Here is a 16749-nt window from a genome sequence, read left to right as displayed (position 1 = left end):
GATCTAGCTGATACATGTTGAACTCTGTACTCTGAAAATAAACAATATACTTCTTTTCAAGACCCCATGAAATGTTTTAACCGATATATAATGGGATGCTAAGAAAAACATCAATCCTAAATAGTAAAAAGAATATTATCATACTTTCTAATCACAATGCAATAAAATTAGAAATTAATAAGACAAAAGCCTGGACTCCAAACTGCAAAACAAAACAAAAATTGTAGAATACCTAGAAAATGATAATAAAAATACTGCATATCAGAACACATGAAACAATTTTAAAATGAATTGTTAAATTAAAGCAAAGAAAGGAGAATGGAGGGAAAAAAAGATGTAAGGAAAATTAAAAGAATTGTGGTAAAACACTTTGCTCAATTCTAAGTAATTTGGAAAATAAATGACCTAAACTGAATCAAAAAAAGATAGACAGTCTCAACAGACTAATTAACAACATTTTGAGAAAATTCTTAAAAGAACTACGCTCCCGAAAAGGATCGCAACCAGAAAGTTTCACAGGTAAATTCTGCCAAATCTTCAAAGAATAGATGATTCCATGGCTATTTCAATAGGAACAGAGCATAAAGAAAGAAAGCTTTCAGCTGGTTTTTATAAAGCCAGCATAACATGGTACTGAAAACTGACAAAGGACTGCATGTACAAAAGGAAAATTACAGTATCTTACTCATGAATATCAAAGCAAACAAAAGGAATCCCGGGGCGCATGGAAAGACCAGTACACCTATTATCAGGGGCTTCACAAAGTGATACTAAGGTTGGGTCAATAATAGGATAGAAAATAATATAATTCACCATATTAACAGAACACAGGAGGAAGAACCCTGCATGCTTATCTTCACAGATGCCAACAAAGCTCTTAATTCATTATCCATTCTGGATTTAAACAAACAAACAAAAAACTCTCAGGAACAAGTGGATACTTCTTTTATATAACAAAACGAGTGCTCTTATAAACCAATTAGAGAAAGACCAATGCCCTAGGCAAAAGAAAAAAATATTCTATGCAAAGAACATGATCAGGTGTTTCATATAAATATAACTTATAAACATAAAAATTACTCAGACTCACTAGTAATACAAGTAGTATGAGTTAAAAGCAACAGTAAGAAATAATTTCTCACCACTTAGATTTGTAAAGATCAAAAGATGTAGTAATATGTCATGGCCGGAAGGATGCAGAGAAATAAGCACTCCCTAATACTATCGGTTGGGAGAGGAACTGGTGTAACATATTTGGAGTGATTTGGCAGAATCTAGCAAAATTTAAAACACACATGCCTTTTTATGATTATTACTTCTTTGAATGAATTATCATCATTGCCAAATTTCATACTTCGCCTTTGTCTAAATACTACATCTTCACTTTAGCATCTCAAACATTATACTCAGATAATACTTCATCTTTCTGTACAACAGACTGCGGACTTTACTGATATCTTTGAACTACATTACTTCTATGAATTTAGCTCATGAGTGGAGGCATAGGGCCAATGGCAAGACAATGTTTCCATATACTTTTTGCGAGATTTAAAAATACACTACCCTAGTATTATTGCACTTTTTTGTAGTAATATATACGTAACATAAAAATTTACCATTTTAACCATTTTTAAGTGTGTATTTCAGTGGCATTAAGTACATTCACATTGTTGTACAACCACTGCCATCATCCATTGCCACAACTTTTTCATAATCCCAAACTGAAACTCCATACCCACTAAATAACCCTTCATTCCCTAACCATCTCCCCCAAACCCCGATAATCACTCTTCTACTTTCTGTCTGTATGAATTTGACTACTCTAGGTATCTCATGTAAGTGGAATCACATAGTATTTGTTCTTTTATGTCTGACTTACTTCACTTAGTATAATGTTTTGAAGGTTTATCCATGATATAGTATGTTCCATTCTATACTTCAATTTCATTCCTTTTAAGGCTAAAGAATATTCCAATGGATGTATGTATCACATCTTGTTTACCCATTCATCTTTTGATAGACTTTGGATCGTTACTACCTGTGAGCTATTGTAAATAATGTTATGAACATTGGTGTACAAATACATGTTCGAGTCCCTGCTTTCAATTTTTTTTGGTAAATACTCAGAAGTGGAATCACAAGATCATGTGGCAATTCTATGTTTAAAGTTTACATTATTTTATAATAGCAGCTGGGAATTATTTTCATTAAAAAGAGCTCTTCGGGCTACTATTCCTGAGCCTCCCCTCCATGCCTGCACCCACCACACACACATATGAGCAATTAAGTAAGTTTTCGACAAGAGCAAAAGGAAAAAAAAAGAGAATATCAGCAAGCCGAATACTCGTAGGCCGAATTGGAATAAGTCAAAGGCAGCGGTCCTCAGCCAACCCCTGCTCAGTCCTACCCACCCAAAAGAGATCCTGTGGACTGACTACTCTAAATAAACCTACTAGTTATTCTGATTTAACAAGCTGACATATAATAAAGGAATTTTCAGAAAAATTACCTCTCGGACTTCATCATCTTCTTCATTCTTCTGTCTGCTTTCTCTGAAACGACGTACCTGGATTGTAACAGAATAAATCACAAAAATGTTACAAACATGTCTGTTATGTAAATATAAAACTGATTAACTTATGTTTTCCATTACAACATAAAATTCAGAAATTCAAGTATAGTTTTGTTTCACACAAGATTAAAGAAGTCATATTCCCCCAGTGACTTACATTAAAAATTCAGAAATGTACTCTAAGAAAAACTGGCCCTAAGCAAAATGATATTACCTGCTGACCAAATGCTCCAAGTCATTGAGAAACAGCCTGTCGGACTGCAAAGGAAAAAATTCTAATGTCCTATGGGTGTTATAGTTCAGTAAAAGAGCTAAAAACAAAAACCTCTCTTTTAATAGGCTTGAATTATTACACTGTTTAAATCATTCTTGGGCACCTGGCTGCAAGTCATCCAGGAGGCTCTCTGAAATGGTATCTGAAGTGGGTGGGCCCCTGAAGATCCATTTTGCTAACAGTCAACCACCAAATGTTTGCTGTCTGCCAACCCTGGTCCTGGTGCCATGAAGGATACAAAGCTTCCTTTTTCACTGGTTCCTTATAATATAGTTATATAGCTATACAGCTCTTATAATATAGTTATGTAGCTAGAAAGAAACTCCATTTATTTAATAATTTACTCGGCACATATTTACTGAGCCAAGCTATGTGCCAGGTGCTATTGTAGGAACTGAGAATACAATAATGAACAAAATGGTCAAGAATTCTGCCCTCCATGGAGCTTACAATCAGTGTGCGTGCGCGCGTGTGTGTGTGTGTGTGTGTGTTACAAAATAAGAAACAAAATAAAAAATTATGTTGTATTTTACAAAGTGTACAGGATCAAGTTAATTTACAGCTAGACTGAGAAAGCTCCATCCTTACCTGTGAGGAGCCTCTGGCATTCCCAGGGCCAAATTATTTACTGATGGATTTCAACCCGCATGAGCAGTTAGACAGCGTGGTTTGATTATGCGACCAGAGAGGCATAAAAGACTCCCTGGAAACTTCTGCACAGATCTTGGTGCTCTGTCCCGGGTTTGCTGTGTGCATATAAGGACATGAGAAACAGACGCCTGGTATCTCTCAGATCCCTAATGCCTGCCTATACTCCTTCTCTTGCTGTACCGTTATCAGTTGCCTTTAAATAAAAACTTTAAGTGAGTATGTTCAGTGGAGTCTTATGAGTCCTTTCAAATATGTGAACCTGTGAAATCTTTGCAAAAGGTGTTAAGTGCTCAGAGAAAAGTAATGCAGGAAGAGGGACAGACAGTGCCGAGGAGAGGCTACAGGATGATCATCAAAGGCCTCACGGAGAAAGTAGCAAAGCAAGAAGGTAGCAAAGATTTTAAAAGGTAGGGAATGAACCTTGAAAATAACTGGGGAAAATCATTCCAGTCAAAGGAAAGAATATATGCAAAGGCACCGGGGCAGAAGCATGGTATGTTTAAGAAACAGCAAGAAAGTCGCTGGGCTGGAGCAGACATGAGGATGAAGAAGTAACAGAAATCACATTGAGTAAGGCCTTGGGAGCAACTGTAAGGACTTTTGTTTTTAGGCAGGAGTGACTTCACCTAAACTATGTTAGGATCACCAACAGCTCAGCTGAGCTGAGGACAGAACAGAGTGTGGAGGAAAAGCACAGGCAGAAACAGGGAGACCAGTTTGGAGGCAACAGGAGTAATCTAGGTGAGAAATGGCCAGGCCTTGGACCACTGATAGAGATGAAGGTGGTGAGAAATAGTCACATTCTGTATATATTCTGAAGGTAGAGTTAAAGGATTTCCAGACAGGATATAGGTGACAGAAAAAGAGGAGTCAAGGATAACTTCAAGGTTTACCGCTTGAGCAAATGAAAGAATAATGCTTCCACTAGAACCCTACAGGTAGAGCAGGGGCTAAGGTTCATCAATTCAGACTGGGAATGTTGGAAGTTGGAGAGGTCTATTAAACATATGAGTGGAAGGTCTAGCAGGGTGTTGGCTACATAAGTCTTGAGTTGAGAGGAGAGGTTTGGGCTAGACTTTTGAAAAGTCATCACCGGATGACAGTATTTAAAGCCAGGAAGCTGGGTGAGAATACAAAAGGAATATGTAGATGAAGAAGAGGTCCAAGGACTGAGTTCTGGAGACTCCAACTTAAGAGGCTGGAGAGGTGAGAGGAATCAACAGAGACTGAGAATACACAGACAATGAGCTGGGAAGAAAACCAGAAGAGTGTGGAGCCCTAAAAGCCAGTGGAAAAAAGGTTTTAAGAAGAGGTCAAGTGAGATTTAAGATGGAGAACGGACAATGGATTTAGCACTGGAGGTCACTGGTGCTTTGACAAGAGTAAATTCACTGGAAAGAGGGGGTCGAAACCCCTGAATAGATGGATTTAAGAGAAAAATGAAGGCGAAGAATCTGGGCAGCAAATACAGAAAACTCTGTGAAGCAATTCTGCTATAAAAGAGGAAAAAAGAAATAGAATAACAGCGAAAGGGAAATAGGATCTAGGCTCCAGAGTTTTGTTGAAAGAAATAGCAGCATGTTTGTTAAGATTCAGTAGAAGGGGAAGAATACAGGAATAATATTTTTTTTAAAAGACGGCACAGCATGTAACAGTGCTCGAGGTGGCATGTGATATATCAAAAGCACTGAGTCATTCACAGAAGAGAAATGAGCATCAGAGTAAAAATACCGAGCAGGCATTATGTGTCAGCGTACTGAGGGCTTACATGTATTCTTTTAGTCCTCACAACAACCTTGAATGAGGTTCTATTATCCCCATTTCATAGATGAGGAAACTGAGGCACAGAGAGGTTAAATACTTCACTGACGGTTCCATAGCGAGTAAGGTCATCTGGTCTATAGTCCATACTCTTAGCCACCATGCTACACACACACACCCCCACACACCCACACACACTCTCTCTCTCTCTCAAAAGTCATGATGTCACTCCAGGTGTGGATGATCATTTTGGGGAGTGGAGGGTGGGAAGGAGGGTTTGTTTGTTTTATTTATTTACTTTTTTAGAGCAGCTTGGGTTCACAGCAAAATTAAAAGGAAGGCACAGAGATTTCCCATATAGCCCTGTCCCATACATGCACAGCCTCCCCTATTAATATCAACATCCCCCACCAGAACTGTACAGTTGTTATAACTGATGAACCGATACTGACACTCCATACTCCATATCACCTAAACTCCTTAAGGTTCACTCTTGGTGGTGTACATTCTATGAGTTTGGACAAATGTATAATGACATGTATACATGTATAACCCACCATTACAGTTTGATACAGAGTAGTTTTACTGTTCTAAAAATCCTCTGTGAATCCACCTTTTCATCCCCTTATCCCATCTCTGCCCAACCACTGACAACCAGTGATTTCTGTACTATGTCCATAGTTTTACTTTTTCTAGAATGTTACATAGCAGGAATCATACATTAAGTTACTTTTTCAGATTGGCTTCTTTCAGTTGGTAATAGTCACTTAAGGTTCCTCCATGTCTTTTAATGGCTTGATAGGTCATTTCTTTTTAGCACAGAATAATATTCCCTTGTCTAGATGTTCCACAGTTTATTCATTTACCTACTGAAGTACATCTTTGTTGCTTCCAAGTTTTGGCAATTATGAATAAAGCTGCTATAAATACCATGTGCAGGTGTTTGTTTAGACATAAGTTTTCAACTCCTTTGGGTAGATACCTAGGAGCACGACTGCTGGAGAGTATGGGAAGAGTATGTTTACTTTTATAAGACACTGACAAACTGCCTTTCAAAGTGACTGCACCATTTTGCATTCCCACTCGCAATCTAAGAGTTCCTGCCGCAGCACATCCTCACCAGCATGTGGTGTTGTCGGTGTTCTGGAATTTGGCCGCTCTGACAGGTGTGTAGTGGCATATCTCCTTGCTTTAATTTGCATTTCCCTAATGACATAAGATGTCGAACATCTTTTCATATGCTTAGTTGCCAACTGACTACCTTCCTTGGTCTGGTAAGGTCTTTTGCCCATTTTTTAATTGGATTATTAAATTTTCTTACTGTTGAATTTTAAGAGTTTTTGTATATCTTAGATAATAATCCCTCATCAGATTTGTCTTTTGCAACTATCTTCTCCCAGTCTGTGGCGTGTCTTCTCATTCTCTTCACGTTATCTTTTGCAGAGCAAAAGTTTTTAATTTCAATGTAGTCTAGTTTATCAATTACTTGTTTCATGAATCCTGCTTTTGATGTTGAATCTAAAAAGTCATCACCATATACAAGGTCATCTAGGTTTTCTCCTACGTTATCTCCTAGGAGTTTTGCAGTTTTGCATTTTACAGTTAGGGGGTATGGTCATGTTATATTTATGGCACTTGACTGACAAATCCACCCTTGCTAAAAATTTATGAATCTAACACATCCAGAGCCACAGAGCAAGTAGTTTTAGAGTGTGGATTATCTGCCTTCCCTGTCAAAGTACCTGGCATTTAATATTACTGGTTGTACATTAGTTGACACCGTAAGGCTTTAAAAGAATCATGTTAAATGACTAAAAGCACAAAAATAAAAGTAAAAGGGAATGAGTTTTAAAAATAACATTGTGTTCTTCTGTTCAGAGGGAATTTGGAAAATACAGGAAATGATCCCTTATAATCCCACTACCTGAGCATAACCACTGATAATGTTTGGAATATCTTCTTCCATTCTTTGCATACATGCACCCACTCACATATAAAATAAAAATAACTGGGATGACATTGTGCATAGTTTTACCACTTTGGAATTCTTTTCCCACTTAACACTGAAAATACTTTTGCATATTCTTCAAAAGTGTAATTTTTAATAGCTGCATAGTATTCCATACTGTGTATGTGCCAACATTTATTTTACCAAAACATCTCCAACTTTTCCCCACTGCAGATAACACTGACATAAATTACTCCCCATTTTAAATCTCTATCTCATTATTGTCTTAGGAAAATCTCCCAGGGCTGAGTTAAAGGACAAATCTTAAGCTTCTTGACATGCTTAAGAAGGCAAAAATGCTTTTCATTGCAGCTGTTCAAACTCTGATACTCTTACCAGCAGAGTACTAAGTATCTTTCTCAAATTGTTGCCACTTTGATAGATAAAAAATACATTTAATTTGAGCTTCTTTGATTATCCTAGGTTAAATACCGGTTTCATATGCCTATTAGCCATTTATATTTCTTTTGTGAACCACCTATTCAGGTCCTCTGTTCATTATTCTATTGAAATGTTTAATATTCTTCTTAAGATTCATAAGAGCCCTTTAATGTAGTAAGAATATTAACCTTTTGCTCTGCCCACATACGAATATTTTCTCCATGTCAATACCTTCTCATTTTGTTTTTCGACAATTTGACATGCAAACATTTAAAAATTTTATGTAGTCAAATCTAAAGAGCTTTTCCTCTGCTTTTATGCTCAGAGGGACTGCATTTCCTAGATGAAATTCAAAATCTCAATCAAAACTTAATAAAAAATTGAGATAAGCAGACATTTTCACCCTATGAGGTTCATTTTAAAGCACTTTCATGATCTTTAAGAGAAGATACTAGCTATGGGCAACAAAACTAACATTCACTGGGTATCAATCATATTTGAGACTGTGTTCTAGACACTTATTAGACATTTTCTAATTTAATCCTCACTTTATGATCTCAATTTTATAGATGAGGAAACTAAACAAATCGTGAAGTTAGTGATTTACCAGAAAGAAACTTAGAGCTACTCTTAAGGAGAGACTATCTAAATAATAGATTTTCCACCCCAAATCAGTTACTCACCTCTTCATCGATTTTATCTTCTAGGGCATCAGTATGACGTTCTTTAAGAAATCGCTGTGTTTTTTCCAACTGATATTTCACTAATTCCTCTATGGCATCTTTTTCTTCTTTGTCCACAAATTCTTGTACTGCTTCACCCATTCCCCTTTCTGTTAGAAGTGAGAGCTGCACGTTCTGTAAGAGACATATACATCACTGGATGCAGCATCTTCCTTACAAAACAATTCTGTATAAGCAAGGAAAATTACAGAATAATTTTGCCAGAGAAAAAGACAAAAAAGTCATCTAGTTATTGGAAGGAAAACACAGCAAAGCAAAATAAATCAATGGATGGTAATTAAGCCTACTGATAAATATTAAGGGCCAGAAAAAGCAAAGTAAAAACAAGAAACAGGAGTAGAGTACAGGACTTGTGAAAATGCAGAGACCTGAGAGGCTGGGACACAGAGTCCAGAAATAGCAGCTGATGACTAAGAGAGCAGGTTAACCAGTGTGGTAGGCAGAAAAATGGCCCCTAAAGATGTCCACATCCTGATCTCTGGGACCTGTGAATACGTTACATGGCAAAGGAGAATTAAGGTTACAGATGGAATTAAGGTTGCTAACCAGCTGCTACAAAACTGGGAGATTATCAGGGACTATCCAGGTGGGCCCAGTGTAATCACAAGCATCCTTGAAAATAGAAGAGGGAGGCCGAAGAAGGGAGTCACAGAGAAGTATCCGGGGAAATGACGGCCAGACAGATCCAGCGTTGCTTGCTTTGAAGATGGAAGAAGGGGGCCCGGAGCCAAGAAACACGGGTACCTCCAGAAGCTGGAGAAGATGAGGAAATGGAATCTTCCCTACAGCTTCCAGAAAGGAACACAGCCTTGACAACACCTCCAACAAAAACCAAGGTTTTGTCCAGTGAGACCAGTGTCTGGTTTCTGACCTACAAAACTGTAAGGTAATAAACCTGTGTTGTTTTAAACCACTAAGTTTGTGGACATTTATTCCAGCAGCTATAGGAAGCTAATACAACCAGAGGATCTCAAAGTGGCATATACCCACAAAAATAAGAATAGCTTCACCATCCAGTGGCTTATTAATAAAGTAACTCTGAAATTACATCCAGATGCAAGAAAATTAAATCCTGGATTCAGACTTAGGTAGTAGCGATAAAAAGAAAGAGGACAACAACACTGACAATAATAGACACAATAATAACAATATTAATGACTGACATTAATTAAGCACTTATTTTTCTTGATACGTAATAACTATAAATGAATGTAGTTGTCACCCTGCTTACTTCATGGGGACATTCTGAGGATTCATTTTGTTTAAACTATCAATTACACATATCTTAAATTAAAATCTGTTATTGTAAGATAGCCATTATCTACACTGAGAACTGTAACTAAGAAATTACCTTCTCTGCGGTTTGAAAATACTGTTTCACAAGGTCTTCTACCCTTAGAGTTGTTACTTCTGAAGGTTTTGTGATGAACTTCCCAAAGTTGATCTCTTCTCCTAGAAAAAAGAAGTCCATGAAAAAAAAAAAGTAGCAGTTTCTCTTTTAATGTTAAAGTGTCCAAACTCACTGAAGGTTGCTGTCAGTGAAGGAGGTATGGCCAAACTTTATCAACTGTCAGTTTGCTCAACCCAGTAAATTTTGAGGCAAAAACGTGTCATTTTTGCTAATATCTAGAGTCATTTCCCCAAAGTCTGTATTTCTTTTCCAAATCTCCAAGTAGTATGTCTCTTGAAGCTATTCTCACAGAGTGGTCCACAGATCTCTGGGAGTCCCCCATACTGGTTCAGGGGGCTTAAGGTCAAACGTACTTTCATAATAATACTAAGACGTTATTTATCTCTTCCACCGTATTGACATTTGCACCGATGATACAAAAGCAGTCGTGGGTAAAACTGCCGGTTCCTTGGGATGAGTCAAGGCAGTGTCTCTGAGCTCTACTGAGAGTCATCACTTTGTACTCACAGTTCAAAACAAGACAAAACAAAAAGCCAGTTTCACATAAGAATGTCCTTGATGAAACAGAAAAAATTATTAATTAAATCTTGGCCATTAAACACAAATCTTTTTAATATTCTGTGAGACAAATGGGAAGTAGGTTTAAAGCACATTTGCTTCATTCCTAGGCAGGATGGTTGTCTCAAAAAACAGCAGGTACGGAATAAAAAGAATACTGGGCAAGAAGTCAAAAAGCATAGGGTCCAGTAGGTGCTCTGCTCATAACCTTTGTCAGGGAAATGAATATTAACTGTCTAGCACGTGTGTGACCTGTGGAAAACACAATGATAAAATGACAGGATGCCGCCCATAATAGCAAATGATTACAATACAAGATGGTAAGTGCTACAACAGAGGTAAGAACAGAAAATATGACACACAGAGAAGAAATAAATTAATTCTTCTCAAAGAAGGCTGAAAATAACATGCAGATAGCAAACGCAGTTATCATTTGACTCAAGACTTGCACTGCAACTAAGAAGTCCGCATGCTGCAACTGAAGATCCTGCATGCTGCAACAAAGACCCCACGTGCCATGACTAAGACCTGGCACAGCCAAAAATAAAAACAAATAAATTAAAAAAAAAAAAAAAAAGACTTGCAGAATGAATAAGACTTACTAAGCAAAAAAGGAAAAAGAAAAAGTATTTTAGGCAGAGGGAAAAGTTTATGCAATGGCTAAGGGGGTAAAGAGGCACAAAGTTCAGTGTGCCTCTTACAAAGTGGTGAGGACAAGTGAATAGAAATCTTTTTTGAATTTCAAGACAGGAGAATTAATATTGCTTCATAAATATGATTACTATATTCTACTACGCCAGACACTATGTTAAGACCATTTACACACAGCATATCATCTAACCCTCACAACAATCCTGTGAGGCAGGCACAGTTATTATCCTGATTTTGTAGACAAGAAAACAAAACATCAGAGATTAAGTAATTTGCATGATGTCACACATGTAGTTAAAGTAGCAGAGCTGGCCAAAACAACAAACAATTTCATGCTTTCGATAAGATATACAAAAGGTCACCGTTTCCATTCAGCAATTAATGTTTAAACAAAAAAGGGATCATGAGAACAAAACTGACAATGGATGAAACTCAAGTAACATAAAGTACTAGGTTCTATACTCCACATTCTCACAAATGCTACACCCAAAAAATTCAAGGAATTGATAAGGATGGACAATTAAAGTAAATCACCATCAGTAAGTAACTAGCTAAAATTCATAGCATAAAAATATTCTCTGATATGGATTTTCCCCCCCTAAAACAGTATTCTATGAGCTCCATTTTAATATCCAAATGACTGTTTCAGGCTGAATTAACAGCACACACCATTGTGATCACAATTTCACTATGAAAAACAGAAGCTCATTAAATCGGGGTTAATAAAAATCAAGGTAGCGTACATGTAAACAAGGGCCATATTTTTCTATGAAAATTCTGACTCGATAGCTCTAAGGAGATGAGCCTCTGTATTTAAAAGGACCAATACTTCTTAAGAAGAAGCACTGCTTCAGTCAGATGACCTGTTTTTGATAAATGCTAAAATAAGGGCAATTCGTTTTTGTGAACTTTAATTGGAAATTAATTATCTGATCAATAGAAACATCAAACTTAAGCCCTTAAGTACATATCTTTTTAACCTTCTGGGACACCTCTTATTTCAAAAGACTGGAGTCTTCTTAAATCACTGTACACTGTAAAGCTGAAATATTTAGCCCTGCAAAATTTGAGAGTATGTTCTCTGAACATTGATAATGTATAGTAAATAGTAGATATTTAAACACTTTATCTATAAAGTATGTTGTTAATCAGCAGCACGTCTTAAAAAAACTACAAAAGGCTTCATTTCTTTATTGATATCCACAAGTTTACAAATTATTTCTACCTAATTTTTAGAAGAGATTTAATTATTCCAATTATCAGTTTATTTGTCTGAGATATTAGAATCATAATAAAACATTTTCCATTATTGTTTTATACTTTTACTAGAGATTGATTTATGTGAAACCTGTAAGAGCATTTTTTAATTTGTAAAGATAACTAGCTTACCCGTGTCTTCCTTTTGTTCTCTACGCCTGAAAAAATGGATAACATCTTTTGGATTAGCTACCCGGTCCACAAATTTCTGGCTAAAGCGAAGAACACTGAACGGTTCAAAGCCTCCACTATAGTCCACCTGGAAATACAGAATAAGCTATGAAGGCTATGAAAAAACAGATCACCAATTTCAGTATTCATGTTTATGTATAATACTTTTAAGTTAATATGTTAATGTTCCACAATTCATTTTAAAGATCATGATGATGTTATACCATTTATTCTACTGAGAAAATAAAACTTCAAAGGTTTACACTTATGCAGAACATTGTTTGATGGAATCAAGATACAATAAGAATTCCCACAATGTCAGAAAATTACATCTCTCCATGATAAAACCAGCAGTCTAGGTACCAGGAATATCATCTGAAAAGGATGTGAAATTTCTAAACAAATTTTTTTAAACTTTTAAAACAGAAGGAGATTCTCTACCAAAACAAAATGCTGGCCCTAGATGCATTTGTTAATTGGTCTATCACGTAGGGATAAGCTTTTACACTAGACAAAAATAAATGCTGGGAAAAATCCATGGAAGAAAAGAAGCTAGTCTGTGAGCTTTGAGAAATGATCACCTTCCTTCAAAACACAGTACAGTCATCCCTCAGTATTCACGGGGCATTGGTTCCAGGATCCCTAAGAACACCAAAATCTGTGGATGCTCAAGTCCCTTATATAAAATGGCGGAGTTCAATCAGCCCTCCATCTCCGTGGATGCAGAAGTGCAGGTACAGAGGGCCAACTGTTTCTATTTACAAAAGAACTAATAATTGCTCTCAAGGCAGGCTCTTTCCAAAGAAGTCTATGGTGGTACCAAGCTCTTTACAAAGAAAAATACTACATCTCTTTCAAGAGATATAATTGTTCTCCTAAACTAGCTGTTCCCAAAGTATGCTCTGGGAATCAGCATTGTACCACATCACCAGCCTTTCCAGATTACTCCTAACCTCCACCCCACTTACCCTCTTCATCATACTTAGCACTAGCTAAGAGTCTGTTCATGTATTCACTATTTGTTTATTGTCTCTCCTCACACCTCCACCTCCTGTAACCCTCGTCTATTTTACCATCACTGTGGCCCTCCTCCCCGCCCACCAGCATGCAGAAAGAAGGTACTCAACATACATTTGCTCACTGCATTAGTGAATCAGTAAGCGTCCTCTAGCCAACACAATGTACTTCTGGAATACTACTTACGTGAAAATATTTGTTCTTTTGTTTCCTTAATGAATTAATAATTTAGTGTGCTTAGAAAAAGGAATGCCAATTTTCAATTCAAGTCTGGTTGGTTCTAATGGTATCAGGCAGACACAGATGAGGAACATGGGACCTTCTGCCCTGATAAAAAGAACTATGTGGTTTCCCCGAAGCAACTATGTTTCTGTTACCCAGACCATCTCTACAGCTGCTGCCATGTTCTAAAACAGAAAATGCCAAATGCTCAAGCTATTGGGCCTCCCCAAAACTCTTCAGACATTTTTAACAACTGTACTCCAGCCTAGTTTTATTTGTAATTTTCTGTTCCTAAAAGTCGCAAAGCTCGTTCACTAAGCAAACTTTACTGAGTGTCCACAATGTGTAGGCACTCTTTTAAGGGCCAGGGGTGAAGAAATTCACAAGCTGACTGGGAAGATAAACTATGTAAAGAAGTAATTGCAAGCAGAATGTGATGGTGCTGTAAGAGTATGTACACCGTGCAGTGCAGCCAAAAGAAAAAACTTAAAAAAAATATTTAATAAAACATTATTACATATATACGTACAACATTTTATTACATCTTCTGATAGTGAGATGTAATAAAGCCATTCTCTTTCTTGGCAAACTCAAAAATAAAAAAGAAGAAGTATGTACAAAGTAGAATGAGGACACAAAGGAAGAAGGAACGACTCTGAAGGGAAGTCAAGAAAGGCTTCTTTTGGGGGCTTCCCTGGTGGCGCAGTGGTTGAGAGTCCGCCTGCTGATGCAGGGGTGGGAGAGGCCACAACAGTGAGGGGCCCGCATACCGAAAAAAAAAAAAAAAAAAATCGGGGAGTTGTCATTCTATAGGTGACCATATGCCTAGACTGAACAGAGGGCTAACTGAAAGATAGGAAGGGACAAACATCATTCGTAGTAGAGAATGCCGAAGAGTGATTCAGTAAGATGACAAAAATCTACTGAATTTGACAATTGAAGGTCATCTTTTCCACCTTAGATGGTGGGGTCAGAGCCTTGATTATAGTGGATTGAGGAAGAGAGTATTACATGAGCAATATAGACAATGTATTTTTTTGAAAGAAAATCAGAAAGGGCAGGAGCTAGGAGAAGGGAAAGGCAGAGGGGCAAAAAAAAAAGTCTGTTGTTATTTGTTGTTTGTATGTATCATGATAGATAAGATAAGCAGGCTTTTAGGCACAGGAAACACTTCAATTTCTTAGACTTTTCTAATACTGTCAAATACTTATCAATTCTTTCCACATATTTATCAAGCACTTGTTATGGTCAGGAACTGTTCTGGGATCTTTGGATATATTAGTTAAGAAGATTCACAAAGTTCCATGCTTCTACAGAGCTGACAGTTTTGTAACGAAGGACAAACAATAACCAAAATAAATAAATTGGGTGTAGTAGGTTAGGAGGATGTGCTGTGGGAAGAAAAGAAAAGAAAAAGTAGAGAAGGGAAGTGAAATCAGGAGTGTTGGAGAGAGGGTATGGGGGTTGCAATCTTAATTAGGCTGGGGCCCACTGAGGTGACATCTGAGCAGATCTGGAGGAGGTGAGAGCATGTCTGATGCATCTGAGGAATTACAAGAAGGCCAAGTGTCTGGAAGGGAGGGAGAGAAGGGAACAGTAAACGATGAAGTCAGAGAGCACAGCCAACGCATCAAATACAATAGACTACTTAGAAAAAGAGAAAATTAGAGAGAAAAAAACCAAACCTATCAAAACGCAACTATGATTAAATCAAATCCTGGCTGCTTTATTATTTTTTCCACCAACGATGACTGCTCTTTTTAGTATACGTACTCTCTTTGGTACTTTTCCCAAAATATCCATGTAAACTGTACAATACTCTCCTCTGAAAATCAATGAAGTTGAATTTATCTGAAGAGGACTTACTCGCAGTCGTATAAGAGGCTTCTCTGGCTGTCGAGAATTTCCCAGACGTTCCCGTTCTGCATTTTCAAGCATTTCTTCAATCTTAAAATAAAGATATTGTCATGTCTAGGGGGAAGAGGTACTACCGGCTGGCATCTAGTGGTTGAGGTCAGAGAGGACTTGTAAAAATCCTACCATGCACAGAACAAGCTCCCACAACAAAGTGTTACCCAGTAAAATGTCAATTGTGCCAAGATTGAGAGATCCCGGGCTCCCTGACTAGGCCAAGATAAATCCATTCATTTTCCTTCTCCCTGGCCTCAGAGATTGGGTTCAGGGACAAGTACATGACCTCAGTCCAGAGAAACTCAATGCTCGGGGTTTATTTGGAACTACTGGGAAAAAAGGATTCTTTCAGCTGTAAGGACAATGTAAGTCTGTGGGCCACCATGTGAAAATGCCTTCCTTATAGTGAAGCTTAAGACAGAAACCATCAGACTAGGTGGCACAGAACTAGACACAGAAACAGAGAAAACTACAGTCTTAATTTGAGCTTCTGGATCTAGTCATTCTGAAACCAGCAAACTCTTAAACTTTCCAGTTATATGAGTTACATGTTGCTAGTAAGCCGTGACACTGGGCGAGTTACTTTATCTAAGATTCAGCTCCTCTTTCTATAAAATCTGTATGGTAGACTCTACCTACCTATAGCATCATTCAGTGGATTAAATGCAAAATGTTGTCAACAGTGTCCAGAATATATACGCCGCCAATGAATATCAGTGATAATTATCATTATCATGATTTTTATAAGAATAAAACGCAAAGCAGAAGAGCCTACACAGCGTAAGAACTGAGTAAGTGTCAGTAATTAATGTTATTAAGCTGTCAAGTTCCATATTATTAAATGCATTCACCCAACTTCATAGTGGCTCTAGAATTTCCGCAGTGGTTTAGGGATGGCAATCTGCATGGTGGGAGGTATGGGACTTACACTGAAGTGACAAGGTGCATAGCACACATTTTAAGGTTTTATTTGGAGGGAGATTTCAGGGTGAAAGGGATGTGTGATAGAGATTATTAGCGTAATGGAGATTATTAGAGAGGCTAAGGCTCTCCTCATCTACCATAACATCCTGCCATTCTCCAATCAAAGCCACTGCCTGCTTTCATTAATAAAATGAACAAATTATCAAATTAGGATAAAAAGAGAGAAAAGATTACGTA

General features: G+C 37.4%; 1 protein-coding gene across 2 annotated transcripts in view; it reads right to left on the bottom strand.

The window, feature by feature from the left end:
• Nucleotides 1-16749, bottom strand: part of MRE11 (MRE11 double strand break repair nuclease) — a 62825-nt gene that overhangs the window by 21497 nt on the left and 24579 nt on the right. For both annotated transcript variants that reach the window (XR_003001253.1, XM_024731314.1), the window contains exons 10-14: nt 15544-15624; nt 12400-12526; nt 9742-9842; nt 8331-8504; nt 2510-2566 (exon numbers count right to left, since the gene is read on the bottom strand). Coding sequence is in view for 1 of the 2 variants with exons in the window: in XM_024731314.1 (XP_024587082.1) it covers nt 2510-2566; nt 8331-8504; nt 9742-9842; nt 12400-12526; nt 15544-15624 (540 nt within the window). In the remaining variant the exon portion in view is untranslated. The remainder of the gene's footprint in view (nt 1-2509; nt 2567-8330; nt 8505-9741; nt 9843-12399; nt 12527-15543; nt 15625-16749) is intronic.

The sequence above is a fragment of the Neophocaena asiaeorientalis genome, unplaced genomic scaffold (assembly GCF_003031525.2).
Source record: "Neophocaena asiaeorientalis asiaeorientalis breed wild unplaced genomic scaffold, Neophocaena_asiaeorientalis_V1.1 scaffold143, whole genome shotgun sequence".
In the NCBI taxonomy this organism is placed as follows: domain Eukaryota; kingdom Metazoa; phylum Chordata; class Mammalia; order Artiodactyla; family Phocoenidae; genus Neophocaena; species Neophocaena asiaeorientalis.
Note: the sequence above shows the minus strand (reverse complement) of the source record. Positions and strands in the feature narration are given on the sequence as shown.